Source organism: Quercus lobata, chromosome 10 (assembly GCF_001633185.2).
Source record: "Quercus lobata isolate SW786 chromosome 10, ValleyOak3.0 Primary Assembly, whole genome shotgun sequence".
NCBI classification, from domain to species: domain Eukaryota; kingdom Viridiplantae; phylum Streptophyta; class Magnoliopsida; order Fagales; family Fagaceae; genus Quercus; species Quercus lobata.
In genome coordinates this window covers 46844881-46862280 of record NC_044913.1, presented here as the reverse complement: position 1 = coordinate 46862280, position 17400 = coordinate 46844881, and the positions used below count along the sequence as shown (strand labels likewise).

The following is a 17400-nucleotide window of genomic DNA, read 5'->3' as shown; positions in this document are numbered from 1 at the left end:
ACGGATTGTGTTCAGTTCACTTGTGCATTATACCAGTTGAAATGTGGACGCATGGCAAGTGTTTAACACATGTTTCCATACCAACAGATTCAGTGCGTTGAAAGCATTGCAACCAAACCTACTCCGCAGATTAGAGATGCTGCCTCCTTTTGCTTTGAACTTTATATTTATTTGTTTGTCTTTTTGTCTTCCGAATCTCCTATTTATACTAGGCTCACCAGCCTCACATCTACGCAAACACAACACAAATAAGCAAAATGAGGTTCTGGGTACTCTTAGTCTTCGTTTTTCTCTCCTCTTCTGGGGCCCTAGCACAGCAATGTTCAAGTGAAAGCCCATGCATCAATGGGGCATGTTGCAGCAAATATGGCTCCTGTGGATACGATGAGGCTCACTGCGGCGTGGACTGCGTGAGCAATTGCCATCTACCTGGTAATATCAGCAATCTCATTAACCAGACCACGTTTGATGAAATGTTTAGGCACCGCTCTGATGCTTCGTGTAACACGTCCACCTTCTACGTCTATGATGCGTTTATGGAGGCAGCTGTTCATTTTGGAGGTTTTGGAAGAACTGGCGACAATGACACCCGTAAGAGAGAAATTGCAGCCTTTTTGGCTCAAACTGCGTATGCTACTGCAGGTTAATTAATTTTCCGGCTTTCTTTTTTGAAGTTTTATTTTATTTTACTTTATGTTGTGCATTTAAGTACCAAATGCAACATATATAACAACAATAGTGATGCACACAGGTGGGCAAGAAGATTCAGAGGATCCCTATTCATGGGGTTATTGCTACATTAAAGAACAAAACGCCACCTTGGATAATTATTGTGTTGAAAGTACAAATTGGCCATGTGTAGAGGGTGAACAGTATTACGGCCGAGGTCCCATTCAACTGCGATAGTAAGACATCATTTGCTCTATATACACCTTTCAGTTCTTTTTTCCTATATTTATTTATTTATTAAATTAAATCTACTTACTTCAGAAAAAGAGTGCAATCGTTGAAAGCTCTAGTACTTTTTTTTTTTTTACCATCCCTTTTGTGTGAATCAAGACCTACTTTATTTTATATATTTCTTCATTACATGAAAGGGATAGAAATGAGCCAACACTGGCTTCCAAAAAAAAAAAAATTTGAGACGACATTGGACAATATATCTTAGAATGTTATACCATTATTCATATTGATTACTGTACAAACTCATACGTTTGAAGAAGCTAACTCTCGGACTCAAACCTATGACCTATTACCTTTGGTGAAAGACACTTGTTATCACACTAAAACCCAATGTCTAAAAGAGGTGGAAAATTAAGTCAATCATTATTATTATATTTTGATAATTTAATGTTAAAATAAGTGTGGAATGAAGATTTGAAATTTAATTCTCCGATAGAAAAATTAGAATTACTGGAATATTATTATATTATAATGTTCTTGCAAACGAAATCTTATATGGTTAATAATGTGAAAGATTATCAAGGTAAGTGTAATTTACAGCCTCGTCCTATACATTTGGTCTGTACTTTCGGCTTGACTTTGAAATCTCATATTCTATGAGTTTTGCGTAGAACATTAATTGAAGATATTGGCTTTGAATATATATGGTGTAATTGCAGCAACACCTACTATGGTCCAGCTGGATTAGATTTGGATCATGCACTACTATTCGACCCAGATGAGCTTGCAAAGGACTCAGTCATGTCTTTCAAGTCTGCATTGTGGTATTGGATGAATTGCCATTTAGAAAAACCCTCATGCCACAGTGTCATGACCAACCAATGGGTGCCAAACTCAGACGACGTGCAAGCAGGGCGAGTGGCAGGCTTTGGTCTCACTACAAATATCATCGACGGTGAAAATGAATGCGGACTTGGATATGATGAACGAGTCGCGAAGCGGATTGGCTTCTACGAGACTTTCTGCGACTTAATTGGGGTGACCTATGGTGAAAACCTTGACTGTTACAACCAGAAGCCTTATGGAAGCTCTCCCGTCTCAAAGATCTACAAAGCTATCTATAAGATCTTCATGGAATAGAGATCTGTGGGATCATATTATAAATAGCCTAAGAAGGCAATCAATGATTATCAACTGTATTAATCATTGACTTATCTATCTAATTAAATAAATGAACCTACCTAGGAGCTTCTGTTTACTAGGTTTTGGTGTTGTAAAATTCAGTGGAAGGACTTCATGTTCTCCTGCATGTAATGTAATCAACGTTTTATGATATGTTATGTTTCAGTATTTATGTTCAAGCTCTTTTTTCTCTTCTTTCTTTTCATAATTATTGCTTCTATAGTTTAGTAATTATGGATTGTAGCCATCAATATAGATTTATTTATCATATATCTCTATATTGTTGCGAATTTCAAATCAATTTTAAATTCTTAAAAGTTTAAAACACAAAAGGAAATAACATTCCCTAGATTTTGACATTTACGTTGCTGGAAAATAAACTTTGATTGTTTGAAATAAACTTATACATACCTCTTCCCAAAACAAAACAAAAAAAAATATACATACTTTTTTAGTAAATAAAAAAATTAGTAATTTGATCATCATGGATTAGTTTATTGAATTTTAAAAAAAAAAAATACTTTCAAACATTAATAAGCTCTTAATTTTAGTGAAAATAAAATATTTACGTTCTAATGAATTAGTTTTAAGAAAGAAACGATGAACAATTATATTTAAATGTCACTTTAATACAAATATTTAACCATTGAAAAATAACAAATATAATGGTAATAAAAAATCAATTAATAAAGGAAAATGAAAATTAATATCTATACAATAGATTAACATAATATAAATAAAAGAAAAGATGCAAAATAATTATTTCTTAAAGCATGTCAACTTAATCATCTATTAAAATGAAATTTGATGTTCTTTTAAATTCCAAAAATCATTATTGATTAATTTTTTTACTAAATTTTGTAATAATTTCACTTAAGTTTATAAAATCAAAGAATGCGTTAAAAATATTTGTTAGGTTTTAAAACTTTAGGAACTAAATGTATTGGAACTTCATTTTGTATATATTAGCAAACCATGATCAAAACAATGAGTCTAGATTTAGGCTTGCTCAAAGTTTGTTTAAGTATAAGTTTGAATCGAGTGTTTTGCAGGAATTTATTGTGTAAAACTGCAAGGCTCGATCAATCGAAACACACAGTTCCAGAATTCTACAAAAAAGTTTCAAACGTAGCCCAAGCCCAATAAACGTGTAGGGTTAAGTGTTTTACTCCTAAAAGTAAAAATCCTAACCATGTTTTAGAAGTCTTTGAATAGTTGTGTATTTGCTCTTGTGTGAGATTTAAGAGGTGTTTACCTTAGAACACATGAAAAGCTCTACCAATATCAAGATTTGGTGGTGGTTCAATTGCTGCATAAAGAACCTTCAAAGAACAACAAAACCTTTGAGAGGTGTCTCAAAGTCATAAATAGGAGAACTTGTGCTGTAGCAAATTCAAGAAAATAGTTTGTGGATTCGGAGTTAGCACGTGGTTTTGATAGCAAGTTTTCTACTCGAGGTAGCATTAGAATGTTAGTGATCTAAGCCCTTTTGTAAAACTTCAATTCTTTCATAGTGGATCTGTTTTTAGCTTAAGGATAGTTAGGTCAAATCCTCCTCAAGTTTTTTACCGGTTTAATTTTCCTAGGTCATCAGCTCTTTGTGTTCTTTATATTTTCCGTTTTATGTTTATTTGTGTTTAACCTAATCCTGAATAACAATCTTGTTAATCAATTTAGTTTAATATTAGGTTAAACATATTGTGACAAGGGGTCTAAAAACCTAACAATATTATTATTTTTTTTTATTGTGGAGTCTAGTTTTGATAATATTCAGGCACAGACAAGTCAAATATTACATAGTTGATTTTATCATCATCTACAAATCAAGGAATGTTTTTATTTATTATATCATTATATGTCCAATATTCTTCTAATAAAAATAACTAATAAGCTGTTGAAAGAAATATCTGGCCTAATCTAAATATAAAGGAACATGAGATTAAGAAGAACAAAATTTATAGAGATTTTGTGGACAAAGCCAAAATTAAAATGATTTTCATATTGAGAAAAAATCAAATAGTTTTTAGCTGTCAGAAACATCATTTGTTGTCAAATTGATATAAGATATATTTTCTTCTCTTTTCTATTTTTCTATTTTCCTCAAAGAGCTCTATCTCTCCTCTCTCTCTCTCTTCTTGCAACAACAACAACCTCATTCATGTTAGGAGCTATCTTGCAACAAATTTAATTAATTCATGTTCTTATTTTTCGTTTGTTTCTTTTTTGTATAATTTCATTTATAGTTGTACCACATGGAATAAGTTTTTATGATTCCAAGTTTAGGTCCTAAATTCTATGGGGACTTTGTGGTTGAAGAGTTCGCAAGGTTTTAATTTTTTGAGTGTGGTGGTCGTTTTTATGAGTTTTGATTGGAGGTTGTGACCAAAGGATAATAGGATTTTGTTTCATAAAAACTAGCAATGCATTTATTCCTCCGTCGTTCACTAGAGAAAAATTCTGCAAATCAGAAAGGTAGATGAATTCGATTCCATCTTTCCTTTGGTGGAAGGATTGATTGGATTAGTGAAATAATGTTTTGCGAAATCATATAAACTTCAATTTGATTTTTGATTTTTTTTTTTTTTTTGGGCATGTGAAATTGATATAGGGGGAAAAAACACAAAAGGAGATCCTTGGCCAATGCATTCCAAAGAGGAAGAACGAGGCATAGGTGATGTAGTAAAAGTTCCATAATTCTTCTTTAATATAGGCTTGTGCATAAACACGTGAAACTTGGATTCGTAATCCGGTCTTTGGTTCTCCTATTCTATGTGGGGGTATCTTGAGGAGGATTTCCATCTCTTTTTCAGGTTCAGATAAGTTGGGTTTTTTGTGGTGATGTGCTAGGCTAATTGGTTTCTTTATTTTCAAGAGCTATGGCCATGGATTCTTCTTTCAATGGTAACCCTCATTTTCTCTTATATTTTTTGTTTTCTTTTGTTTCAATAATTTGAGTTTTGATTCTTTAATTTTTTTTTACCATTTGAAAGTTGTAACATCTAAGTATTTGGGTTCATTTTTTGTTGGTTTATTAAGGTGCTAAAGTTCAATCTTTTGAAGGATTTGTAATCTGCATGATTGTCATATTGCAGGACCATTGTGCTTCATGTGATTTTTGATGTTTATGTAGTTGATAAGAGTTTTTGGGTTTCCATGGTTTTCAATAAATTTGGTCATATATGGTTCTTTTTGGCTGTGAATTTTGTGTATGTAGAATCATGGATCACCATTCTTTATGATGTTATCTAGCATTTTGTTATTTCTTTGCTTTGAAACAGTTTTGTTGTGGTTGAATTTTTTAGTTGGTTAGCTGCATCTTATTTGCTAATATAATTCCAGTGGTGCCTTTTCTTTGCATGTTATGGATGTCATGCTGTATAACCAATTAACCTTTGGTTTGTAATTAAGACATTCCTCTATAAACTCACAATTTTATCTATAAAAGCCTGATGGTGCCTGTGTTTTGTGCATTTCTCCCAAAGGGCGCATGTGTCCCTACAAGGCGTTTTACTGTCAAGGTAGGAGCATTAGAAAGCTAAACTGCACAGATGTACCACACCAAGCAAAGTAACTAATTAGGTCGCTTTTTAAGATATGTAGCTCAAAGTGTTACAATTGCAGCTTCTTTAATTGTATTCCAGAAGACTTTGACATCAGGAAACTTCTAGCAACAAAAGAGTGGTCCTCCATGTGGTAAGAAATATTGATTCAGAAATCCTCTTTTCCAATGTATATCATCAACTCTTTGCTTCCCAGAAAGGGAAAAAATTATAGAAGGCATGATTTTTGCAGTATTACATACCTCTCACTAGGAAGCTCAGACATGGGTTTTATCGTTAAAAAAAAAAAAAAGAATTCTGCAAGAAGCCAAGAGGTTGTACTTACAATCATACAAAGGGAAAAAAAATTAATTTCAGTCATTAAAGAAATTAATCTTCACAATGTGATTACTATTAATTAACCACAATGATTACAAGAAGTGTCTATTGATATTATCTTTACTTTTGTCGCAAGGCGTTGGATTCACTAAACAAGCTTGGATTGTAATTTTCAGCCCAAAAAAGAAAAAAAAGCTAGGATTGTAACAATGATAGGAATAGTATTGAGCAACCAATATTTTAAATTTCTAACTAATGGATTTTTCCTCATCTTCAATAAATAATTCTCTTTTATTTTCTATTATTATGAAAAATGTTTATTGTTTGGCTTTATTGTAGTCAAGACTTATGTACCTCTCCCTAAGAGCATCTGCATTGGTGGTATCAAAAATTTTAGCTATACATATATAATTATTTGATTTTAATTGTGTGAGGACAGGCAAGCCGAGCACGTTCATTGGGTTATGGGTCACACCTGAGGACAAGAGAACACTCATGGATGGTTGAAGGGTTTGTATGGGCCCAAGATAGCGGGCCAAGGAGAAAGGGGGAGAGAGACGAAGCAACTGAGGCTCCCGAGGAGTCGAGCCACCTCGGAAGGGCTTTAGGGACATTTTGGGAAGATAAGCTTCATGGAAAGTAGTAGAGCTGGACCAACAACAAAAGAAGAAATATCTGAGAAGAAGGTTGTTACCACCACATTAAATGCACTGCACCAAATGAATTGGCCCCATTTATGGATAAATGACACATGATCAGTGTCATCCCAACTCATATCTCCTCACAAAGTTTCCAGGAGATCTTGATAGGACAAGCATCCAGAGGATTTCTTAAGAAATCAATAGGTGGAGGGCTGAGATAGAGAAGTGAGGGGCTATATATATAAGGGAATGGCCACCACAAAAATGGGGCATTTAATCTAGGAGGGAAGAAAAAAAGGAGAACACACTGTATTCAGATAAATTTGATTAAATATAAGAACATCTCATTCTCGGACTTAACCGAGGAGCGTCATTTCTAATAATTCGTATTCTTCAGCCTTATTGGCATGAATCCTATTCGTTTTGGCCCATACTTAACTTGCTAGGAAGTTTTCTTGTAAAACTCATTCTTTAACAAATATATTGTTTTGAGCTTCTTGGGCTATCATCCACTATTCTTGGTGGGCTTAAGTTCATATCATAGTCCTTACAATATGTGTTATCAAAGTATCAGATATATCAAGATATATGTGTTGTCAGAGTATCAGATATATCACCTAAATCATGTTGTTCTTCATAGATTATTTGATTTTATCTAGAGTTAATCTGCATGGTTTCTCCAAATAATTGTTCAGAATTGATTTTCTTTTTGTAATGGCTAAAAAGTTGTATGAAAATGGAAGTCTAGACACCCTTTTCTAGCGGCCTGACATGTTTGCCCTATAATTATTTACTAATTTTCTCTATATTCTTTTGCAATATGTTGATCCTAAAAGAATACAAATAGTATTATGAAAGAATTGGCTTCGGAATGATCATGCACATGTTCTTTTCTTAAATGGAGGATATAATAAGTGGGTTTGATGGTGGGGCTCTTCAAGAGAACATTATCAAGTGCAAAAAGAGATTCAGTAGAGCATAATGTTGCCCTAATATTTATGCTGACTATAAAGGATTAAGAATTATGTTTTAATTTTGGAAGTTGATAACCTAATGTTGATGGAAAAATAAAACTACATAAAAAAAAAATACTAAAAATTTGATGCATGTGTTCGTCCTTTCTCCCTTTAGGGGTGGTTATATATGAGAGTTTTTTTGGCTAATAAACTCTTCTCAAATACAAATGTGTATTTTGTAAGTTTCATTCAAGTTATAGATGGTTGAAATTCAGAATTTTTGTTTCTTTTGTAGAGAGAGAGAGAGAGAGAGAGAGAGAGAGAGAAAAAAAAAAAAAAAAAAGGAGCAAACCACACCAAAGTAGCTAGTTACATATAACTAACTGCAATAGAAACAAAAATTATATATATTCAAAAAAGGCCTATGATGTATGTAATTATAGCTACAAAACAATCTCATTTTGCTTTATAAAATCATTCTCAGCATTTTTCTCATAAAAAAATAAAAATAAAAAATAAAATCATTCTTAGGACCAATGGATTCAACAATTGCTCCACCATGGTTTTTCACCACAAAATCAAGTGGTTTTCCATCTAAATGATTGTGCTCCATGTATCTCTTTCCTTTCAGCATTTTAACTTGCATACTCAAACATAGTTGTCAATTTCGTATGATATATAAAAAGTTTTATATTTTAAGGGTGTATCGTAAGTACTCATGAATCATATGATATAGTAGTATATATCATAGCAATGGTATCGTATTGTACAATACATAGACATGTGCTTCAAAATGAGGTTTTTTTTGGGTTAAAATTTGTGCTTTTATTTAAATCCAATAAGTTGTTAAACTTTTTTAATACAAAATTATTAGGTTACTTAATTTAGCCCAATAAAATAACATGTACATAAGTTTTTTTTGCCCACCACTTTATATTTGCAAATTTCTTTTCTATACTATGAATAATGTATTAACTGACAATAAAATTATTTTTTTCATTTTTTTTCATTATTATTATAAGTCTAAGAGGCTAGAATGCCAAGAAGAAATATTAAAAAAATTATTAAAATAAAAGAACAAGAAGAGATAGTAAATGTCGACGATGATAAAGAAAATTTTAATGAATAAATAAATTTGCAAAATGATGAACGTGATGATCGGGTAGGTAGTTTCCCAACCCAAAACTGACCCGTAACAGTAACGAGGTTGTCGATCTGGGTTGTCGGTTTCGAGTGAAACTGAAAATAGCCAGAATCTGCCGAAACGCAGTGAGATCTCACTAGAACTTGCCAAATCCATCCAAGATCCAGTGAGATCTCGTTGGATCTGGCTAGAATTTTACCAAATCATGCGGAAAAATTGTTGGATTCGACCTAATCTGGTGCATATCATGCCACAAATTGTCGAATTTAGCTAAAAATGTGGTCGAAAATTTGGAAAAATTTCCGAAGTTGATGGTCTTCGGGTGGGTTTGTTTTCATGGGTTTTAGAGGAGAAGATCTGAAATCGACCTGCTGGAGTCGGGTTTTTGATGTTGGGACCTGAGTCTGACTGTCAGAGTAGTCGGATCAAGTGGTTATGGATCGATTCGGGCGGGTGGGTTGGACACCCCTATGCAAGATGATGAATATTATTAAAATAAATTATTATTTTGGGTTATTTTTTATTTATTATCATTTTTAGTTTAATTAATTCGAATATGTATATGAACACATGTTAATTTGAATTATTTAGTTAGCTTGTTAAATATTATTACATAAGTGATATTAAATTAGTCATTAGTTGAATACATTATGAATTTATAATAAACATACCCTTTATATATGTATATTAATAATTTATTTTAGTAAATTTTATTAATTGTTTGTGTATCTTACATTACATGATACAAAAATAAATAAATAATCAATTCATGATATAATTCATGTTTTAACAACTATGCTTAGTCCCCTAAGCCAACTATTGACAACCTCTTAAAGGCGCTCAAATGTATTGGTATTATATATATAATTAATTAATTAATTTTAAAATAACTTGTTTTTTCTACCCTAAAAAAATATTGAACACTCTAACAACAAAAATAAGAGGGATCCTAGCTATAGGGACACAATATTTTTAAATTAGCACACCACAGTCTCTAATTTATAGTTTTTGGTATGCTAGTTTAGGAATGTTGTGAAATTTTGTTATGTTCCTAGCATTACTCATAAAAATAATATAGGCCTATGAAACATAATCCTTTACTCTTTTTTTAAAAATAAATAAATAAAAAATAACATTAGCCCAAATAACAGTAAAAATAACCTAAACAAGAACAAGATTAGGGCAAACAACAATAAATGAAAAAAATATTTAACAAAAAGTTCATTCAAAAACAAAAAATAAAACTTTAATAATTTAGATTTATAACTCGTTCAATTCATTTCATAAAATAATTCTTGATTTGATTTTTCCTAAAACAGGGTACGACAAGAGATACTGTAGTCGTGATTTATCCTCGACGACTTTGCTCTCCTAGTCCGCAAAAAGAATTAATCCTTTTTTAAAACATGTTAATATTTTGGGTGTAATTTATTACCTCCTACATTAGGCCTTCTTTCCTAATTTTTTAAAATTTATTTATTGGTTATAATTTGGGGTTTAATTAATACATTTTATAGAACTTTTTTTTTTTTTAATCAAATAACTAACCTAATTGGTTAAAATTTAGGGATCTTCTTTCACTTGGAGGCCTTAGGCAGTCACCTAACTCGCCTAAATCTAGAGCCGGCTCTCACGTTCTCTTATCTTTATGGGAAATTTTCATATGGGCCGAGTTTATATACCCATAAGCTCGGTGCAGAAAATATTTTCCTTATTTTCTATCCCCCCCCAATTTTCATCCCAACCAAATGCATTGTTACTCTAATAAGACATGGCTTTTGGCATAAGACAATATTTTGTGCTTATTATGACAATAATATCACTTTTACCTGGATCTACAACTATAATATCACTTTTATTATGTATCATTCGCTATAAATCATGTTAACAATTATGAAAAATTATATGATTATACATACATTCATACATACATACATACATACATATATCTTTGATAATTGTTCTTTATTAGTTGATAACTCATACAATGCATGAATAAATTTAACATATTAAAAAAATTTATCTTTTTCTTTAAAAAAAAAAAATTGTCTCAATATGAAAATTATTGTAGCTATTAATAGACATTAATTATGATTGTGTTTATATATGAAACTATATATTTTAGTATTATGAATTTATTATTATTCTGTTGTATATGGAATTATATAGCAATAAAGCTAGCGACACAATCACACAACAAAAATTCAAAATAATTTCACAACATTCCTAATAATTTATTATTAGGTGCTATCTTGCAACAGAATTGATTCATGCTCTTATTTTTTGTTTAGATTCTTTTTGTGTATTTTCATTTATGGCTATACCACATGGAGTAAGTTTTTATGATTCCAAGTATAAGTCCCATATAATTCAGTGGGGACTTCGTGGCAGGGCCAGCTCAATAGATAATACAATTGATGCAATTGTCTAAGGCCCCCAAATAAAAGAAGGCCCCCACTTGTAAAAAAAAATTATATATATAATATATTTATCTATATATTTTAATTAAAAAAAAATTAAGCACTTTTATTGGTCAATAAAATGCATTAAAAATGCCCCATTATATCCTAAAATGCATAAGATTAAAAAGGGAAAAAACAAAAATAGTCAAATTTCAGCTAACAAAATTAAATTTTAGGAGACAAATTTATTAACTCATTCTTGAAATATGGTAAAATCAAAATTAATATCAAAAAAATTCATTAATAACACAACGCAATTGTCTTGAAATATGCTAAAATAGAGATTATAAATTTAAAAAACAAAAGAAAAATCTCTCATATCTCTATCTCTCTGCCCCTCCATCTAATTCTTACCTTTCTTTTCTTCCTCTTCATCTTGATTCTTGATCTTTTTCCATAAACTCAGTCTAACTTGAAATTTTTCTTTGTTGATTCGCTTCGATTCACAGCAAATTCAAAATTGAAAAGGAGAAGCGTACCAGAGCCAGAGGTAATCTTCTTCCCCTCTTTATCTTTCAAAAATAAAGATGATTATTTAACTTAAATTATATATATTTTCAATTTATTTCACTACACAATTGATTGATGGGACACGTTTTTACTATGATAGGACCCTTTTCTGTCCGTCTCTTATTTCACTGCACAAGCCATTGATGGGAGTGGGACACGTTTTTTTATTTCAATGCACAAGCCACAAGCCAGCCCTAGTTTTTTTAGACATAGGACAAGCTGGGAAAATATTAATACAAAATATTGATATAAAATTCTGCCCCTCTCTTAATTGGACCCTTTTCTGCTATGGTAGGACATTTTTTTTCTTTTACACTTAGAGCATTAGCATTGAAAAATTTCAATGCTACTCTATTTTACCATTCTAAAACACCACTTTATCATTATACCATACCATTTTACAATATCTCCAGCATCCCAAAACTCTATTTTTATTAAAATATTATTTTTTAACCTCTCTTTGTTATTTCTTTCCAACTCTTTTTCAATCTCATTTTCCTAGGCTTTCCAACAGCCATTTTTATTCCTCTCTCTCAACCTCTAGCACCGGTTCAACACACAACACACACACACACCCATACCGATCAACCTATCCAAACCCATCACCACACCCACACACACAAACATAAACACAAACATCAAACCAGCAACAAAGCCACACACACAAACACAAACCATCAACAGAGCCACACACACACAAACCATCAAACTAGTTGGAGCCAACAACAGCCACCACACCCACCACCCAAACCACCAATCAGCAAACCCAAGCCACCGATCTAAAACCCACGCCGTCGATTTGAAACCCAGGCCACCGATCAAAAAAATCATCACCGGAGCAAGCCCATTCAAACCCATTCAAAAAAAAATCATCACCGAAGCAAACCTATTGAAACCCATGCCGCCGATTTGAAACCCAGGCCACCGATCAAAAAAATCATCACCGGAGCAAGCCCATTCAAACCCATTCAAAAAAAAATCATCATCGGGGCAAACCCATTCAAAAAAAATCATCACCAGAGCCACCGGAGCAAACCCATTCAAAAAAATGAGAGAGATGGAGAGCAAATGGAGAGCAGAGACGAGAGAGCAGATGGAGAGCAGAGAAGGAAGAGAGAGAAGAGAACAGAAAAAATGAGAGAGATGAGAGACAGAGGAGAGAGAATCAAAGATAAATTTTTTTTTTTTTTTACAATACTGCTACAGTGCAATTCTATCTTTAGAATTGCACTGTAGCAAGTATTGCAAAAAATTTGCAATACTTGCCTTTACAATTCTCTGATGCAGATGATTTTAAGGCTGTAAATGCCAAATTTCCCTTAGATATGGCATTAGCATTCTCCAATGCTAATGCTCTTAGCCATAGGAGTACAGGCTGGACATCTCACATCTGCACTGCACAGGCACACCGCACAACAGCACAAGCTGCACTGCACAGTTATAAGACAACACGTTTTGCTCACTTTATCAACTATTATAAATTATTATACCAATTAATAATTTGATGTGTATCATATCGACTCATTTGTATTATAATGACACTAATTTTATTGAACTATGTAATAATTTTTTTTTTTTTGGGTGCAAATTTAGACTTTAAAGTGGTCACGGCTTTAGAAAAATTGCAATAATCAGGTTCTATTATTCTATACTTTAAATTTTATTTTTAGTTAAATTATCATTTTTAATTATAAATTGTGTGTTGGGAAATTTAGACCCCGGTTGATAGAATTAACAAGTTTTAAACCCAAGTTGTTAATTAGATTTATTGTGAATAAAACTTGTTAAAACAAACAAACATCAATATCACGTCAAAATCATGTAGCGGAAAAGTAATAAGACAAGATATAATAACCCAGGAAAACCAATAAAACAAACTAGTTTCACAATAAAAAATCTAAGGGGAAACCTTCCCAAAAAGCAATCTACTATAGTAAAAAGAAGTTTCAGATCTAGTATAAAACCTTTGTCCCTAAACTCTATAATCCCCGTAGATGAACTTACAACAGAAACCTTCTACCGCTTCAGAACCTCTAAACTCTTCAATATATGAACGCCACCCTTTTGATGCACGGATCCCAATACGTGACTAACCAAAGATGCACGGCTCCTAGTACGTGACTAACACACCAACTAGAAGAAGATATTGGCTACAAAATTCTTCACTTCATCAATAATGAATATCAAGAAGCACTTGGTTACAAAACCCTAAAGCGCAAAGACGCAGTAGCTTCCTTCAGAGAGAATAAGGCATCGGTCACTTTTTGCATGGGTTCTCCTTGTATTCTCTTATGTGACGGCCTCTAAAATAAGCCTTATATATGTCTAGGGTTGTAAGAAAAGAAACCCTACACAAATACATAAACATAGACCGAAAATCAGATCTGGAAATATGAATTCCCATAACCTCGATAGATACCTTGATAGATAGTATCTATCGAGCCTCATTAAATCTGCTGAAGAATCTTTTAGAATTAATTATTTTGTATATACAGTAGATCAAGCTATTTCATCAATTGAAAGTAGGTTTGAACAATTTCAAATATATGAGGATATTTTTGGTTTTTACTTAATTTTGAAAAACTAAAAGCACTAGATAATAAAAGTTTGAAAAAATAGTCTTAATCCCGAAAGTTTTCTTAGACATGATATTTATTATGATATTGATGGCTTAGATTTATTTTCAGAACTAATAGTTTTAAAAGAAGTTATGCAAATAGATGAAAATATTCCAATTAATGTACTTAATTATTTAAAAAGACTAGATTCTTTTCCAAATGCATATATTGCTTATAGAACATTACTAACAATACCTGTTACGGTTGTATTTGCATAAAGAAGTTTTTCAAAATTAAAATTAATAAAATCTTATTTAAGGTCTACTATATCACAAGAAAGATTAAGTGGATTAGCTATATTATCAATTAAAAAAGAAATGTTATAGGAACTTAAATACAAAAACTTAATTACAAATTTTGCATCTCAAAAAGAAAAAAAAATAAATTTTAAATAAAAAAATTCAATACATATTATTTAATTAATATTTAAATATAAAAAAGCTCTATTTAAAATTTTCGCCCCAAAATTGTTGAGCCGCCCAGCCTACGTTACATTCTTATTATCACTGGATGTGAAATTAATAGCAATTTTAGGATTATCGCCACCTTAAAATTCGGAAGGATAAAACTCCCAGCAGACAAAACACAGCCGCGGCTTCACATGGATAAGCCAAACCATGTGTGAATTGGCTAACGACAAAAATATGAAAAGGATAATAACAGAGAATCATTACAAAAAGATTAAAGAATAATTATTTGGAAGAAGATATATTATGAAGATGTGCGAAAGAGAGCCATTATTTAAATTGGCGGCCATGTTTTAAATGAAGTAAATACACTCTTTAATTACGCATTCAGGATGTACGTACAGACCATGCATGATTTTTCTTCCCGAAAAATTAGACTCTTTGTAATTTTTTTTTTTTTTTTTTTTTTTTTAGAAACTGACTCTCTGTAATTGATTATTCACATTTGTGCAAAACTTTATATCTATTTTAATATAAAAACTTACTTTTTTTTTATTTTATATATTTATTTTTCAAAATTTTGTACATCAAATTATCTATTTTATACTATTATTTATTAAAATATCAAATTTTCTTAATTTTTTTAATTACTTCTCTTTAACTACCCTTCACTCTCTTCTTTTGTCCACAATTACTATAACAACTAGCAACTAAGCAAACATAGCAGTTGAATTGATGTTGTGTTCGTGGGGTTTGGATTCTGGAGATTTGAGCCCATATTTGAAATGACATTAAATAAATTATTTTAAATTTTTAGATTCAGTTCAAATCACTTCGTGAACACCATTTTGTAAGAGCGTTCACATCAAACATGCTAAACAATATAGCATTTAGTATCTTAAAGTATCTATTTTAACACTCCATTTTATAATCCACCAACATCTGTGAGAGACCGTGCCCCCAGCCCGTTTTTATAGGATGTTGAGCCAAACTCACATGAACGAGTGAAGTCGTGTTATTACCTCTCAAAATGGAGGTTCGACTAGTTATATTTTCCCCTTTAGATTAAGGGTTTTACAATGGAGTCGTCACTTATTTAATTATTAGAAAAATAAGAAAATCATAATTAAAAAAATTCCTCATTTTATTAATTTGAAATTGAATTTACATTGATCATAGGAAAATTACATGCCTTTGGTCCTAAATACAATCTAAGATAAAGTATATGGCTTTGTTTCCTAAATACAATCTAGAAATTAAAAATTACATGGATAAGCATTTGATCTACTAACCCTTGATCTAAGCTCGGAGGCTATGTTACAAGATGGGAAGGTGTTAGGCACCCACTTTGCCCAGTGAAACCGGTCTTCTAGACTATGGTGGCCAACATTCATATCATATCATCCAATATGTCAATCAATTTGCATGTTGAATTTCATGTGTGTGCATGTGATAAACCCTAATTCAATTTATTAAGCATTACATTTGGATTGAAAAATAAATTCTAGTGAATGTGTGTGGATGGTGATAACCTAGATTCAATGATTTGAAAGAATTATTAAACAAACATGTTTTTCATATTTTTGATGTGGATTTAAGATTAAATCTAGTGATATGCATGAACATGTGATGAACAATCAAGAACATGTGAAAAACACATAAGAACAATTAAGAACATTCAAACATATTCAAGGGAATTATCATGTTTTAATCTTAAATTCTCATCATGACAACATAAACAAACAGTTAGGGAAGGGGATTATACATTCATGCAAGATTCATATGGTAGAGGAGGGGACTTTTGATGGAGGTCCTAAGGGTGGAGGAAAAGAAGAGCTAGGAGAGTGAGTCTCACTCAATACCTTGAGTCTCAGAAAAACCAAGATATGACAAGACTACTCAACTTCACTAGAACTCAAGAGAAGAGAAGAGAGAGAGATTTTTTGTGTCTTTTGAAATGAAGGAGAGGAGGGGTTTATATAGTAGTGGTAGAGGAAATATGAATGGAAGACCATTTAATGAGGGTTGATAAAGAATCATGAATTTAGACCTCATTTTAGCCTTTGGGGAAATTTGGTGCATTAAATGTGGAGATTGATGAGAGTGAGGAGCAAGCAAAGTTCGGTTTTCCCGTAGTTGCTGTAACAGCCTGTAGAGCCAATTTCGAAAAATCATATCTGACTCAATTCTGATTGGAATTGTCTCATTTTTGTGCTCAAATTGAAGCCCCGGATGTCTAATTTCTGGGAAAATTAATCTCATTCACAGATTTAAAATATTCTAAGAGATATTGATGAAATAGTGAGCAAAGATCATTTGTTAGAAAATGGTTTCAGCACAATTAACATTAATAGGTCCCAAATTAGCTCCCAATTAACATTAATAGGTCCCAAATTTACTCTAATTAAAAGACAATTGCAAAAATTACTCATTGAATAATTAATGTTTAACTATCTAGTTAATTAGGTGTGTGCAACCCTACCATATAATGTAGTCCTAACTAATCAAATTATGACACATCATTGATCTCAAATTGATTATACTTATAACTAATTGAAATCAATTATTCATAATCACATATAGTCGGACTCAATTTGTGATGGTGCATCTCAATCATTAAAACTTGATTTGATGATAACTTTCAATCTGGTGGTCCGATTCAGGCTTATGACCAGTCGACTTAATCATTACAACATCAA

At 31.7% G+C, this 17400-nt stretch overlaps 1 protein-coding gene across 1 annotated transcript; it reads left to right on the top strand.

The window, feature by feature from the left end:
* Positions 1–237: 237 nt before the first annotated feature.
* Positions 238–2267, top strand: LOC115962850 (endochitinase-like). Its single transcript, XM_031081723.1, has 3 exons — positions 238–642; positions 752–905; positions 1623–2267. Exons 1-3 carry the CDS (start codon positions 258–260, stop codon positions 2041–2043), a joined length of 960 nt encoding a protein of 319 aa, XP_030937583.1. The 5' UTR covers positions 238–257; the 3' UTR covers positions 2044–2267.
* Positions 2268–17400: the final 15133 nt, after the last annotated feature.

Bases quoted from the DNA above. Each gene is read 5' to 3' on its own strand.
- LOC115962850 (XM_031081723.1), top strand. From the start codon at position 258: ATGAGGTTCTGGGTACTCTTAGTCTTCGTTTTTCTCTCCTCTTCTGGG. The intron at 643-751 runs GTTAATTAATTT...TGATGCACACAG, and splicing joins AACTGCGTATGCTACTGCAG to GTGGGCAAGAAGATTCAGAG. The intron at 906-1,622 runs GTAAGACATCAT...GTGTAATTGCAG, and splicing joins GGTCCCATTCAACTGCGATA to CAACACCTACTATGGTCCAG.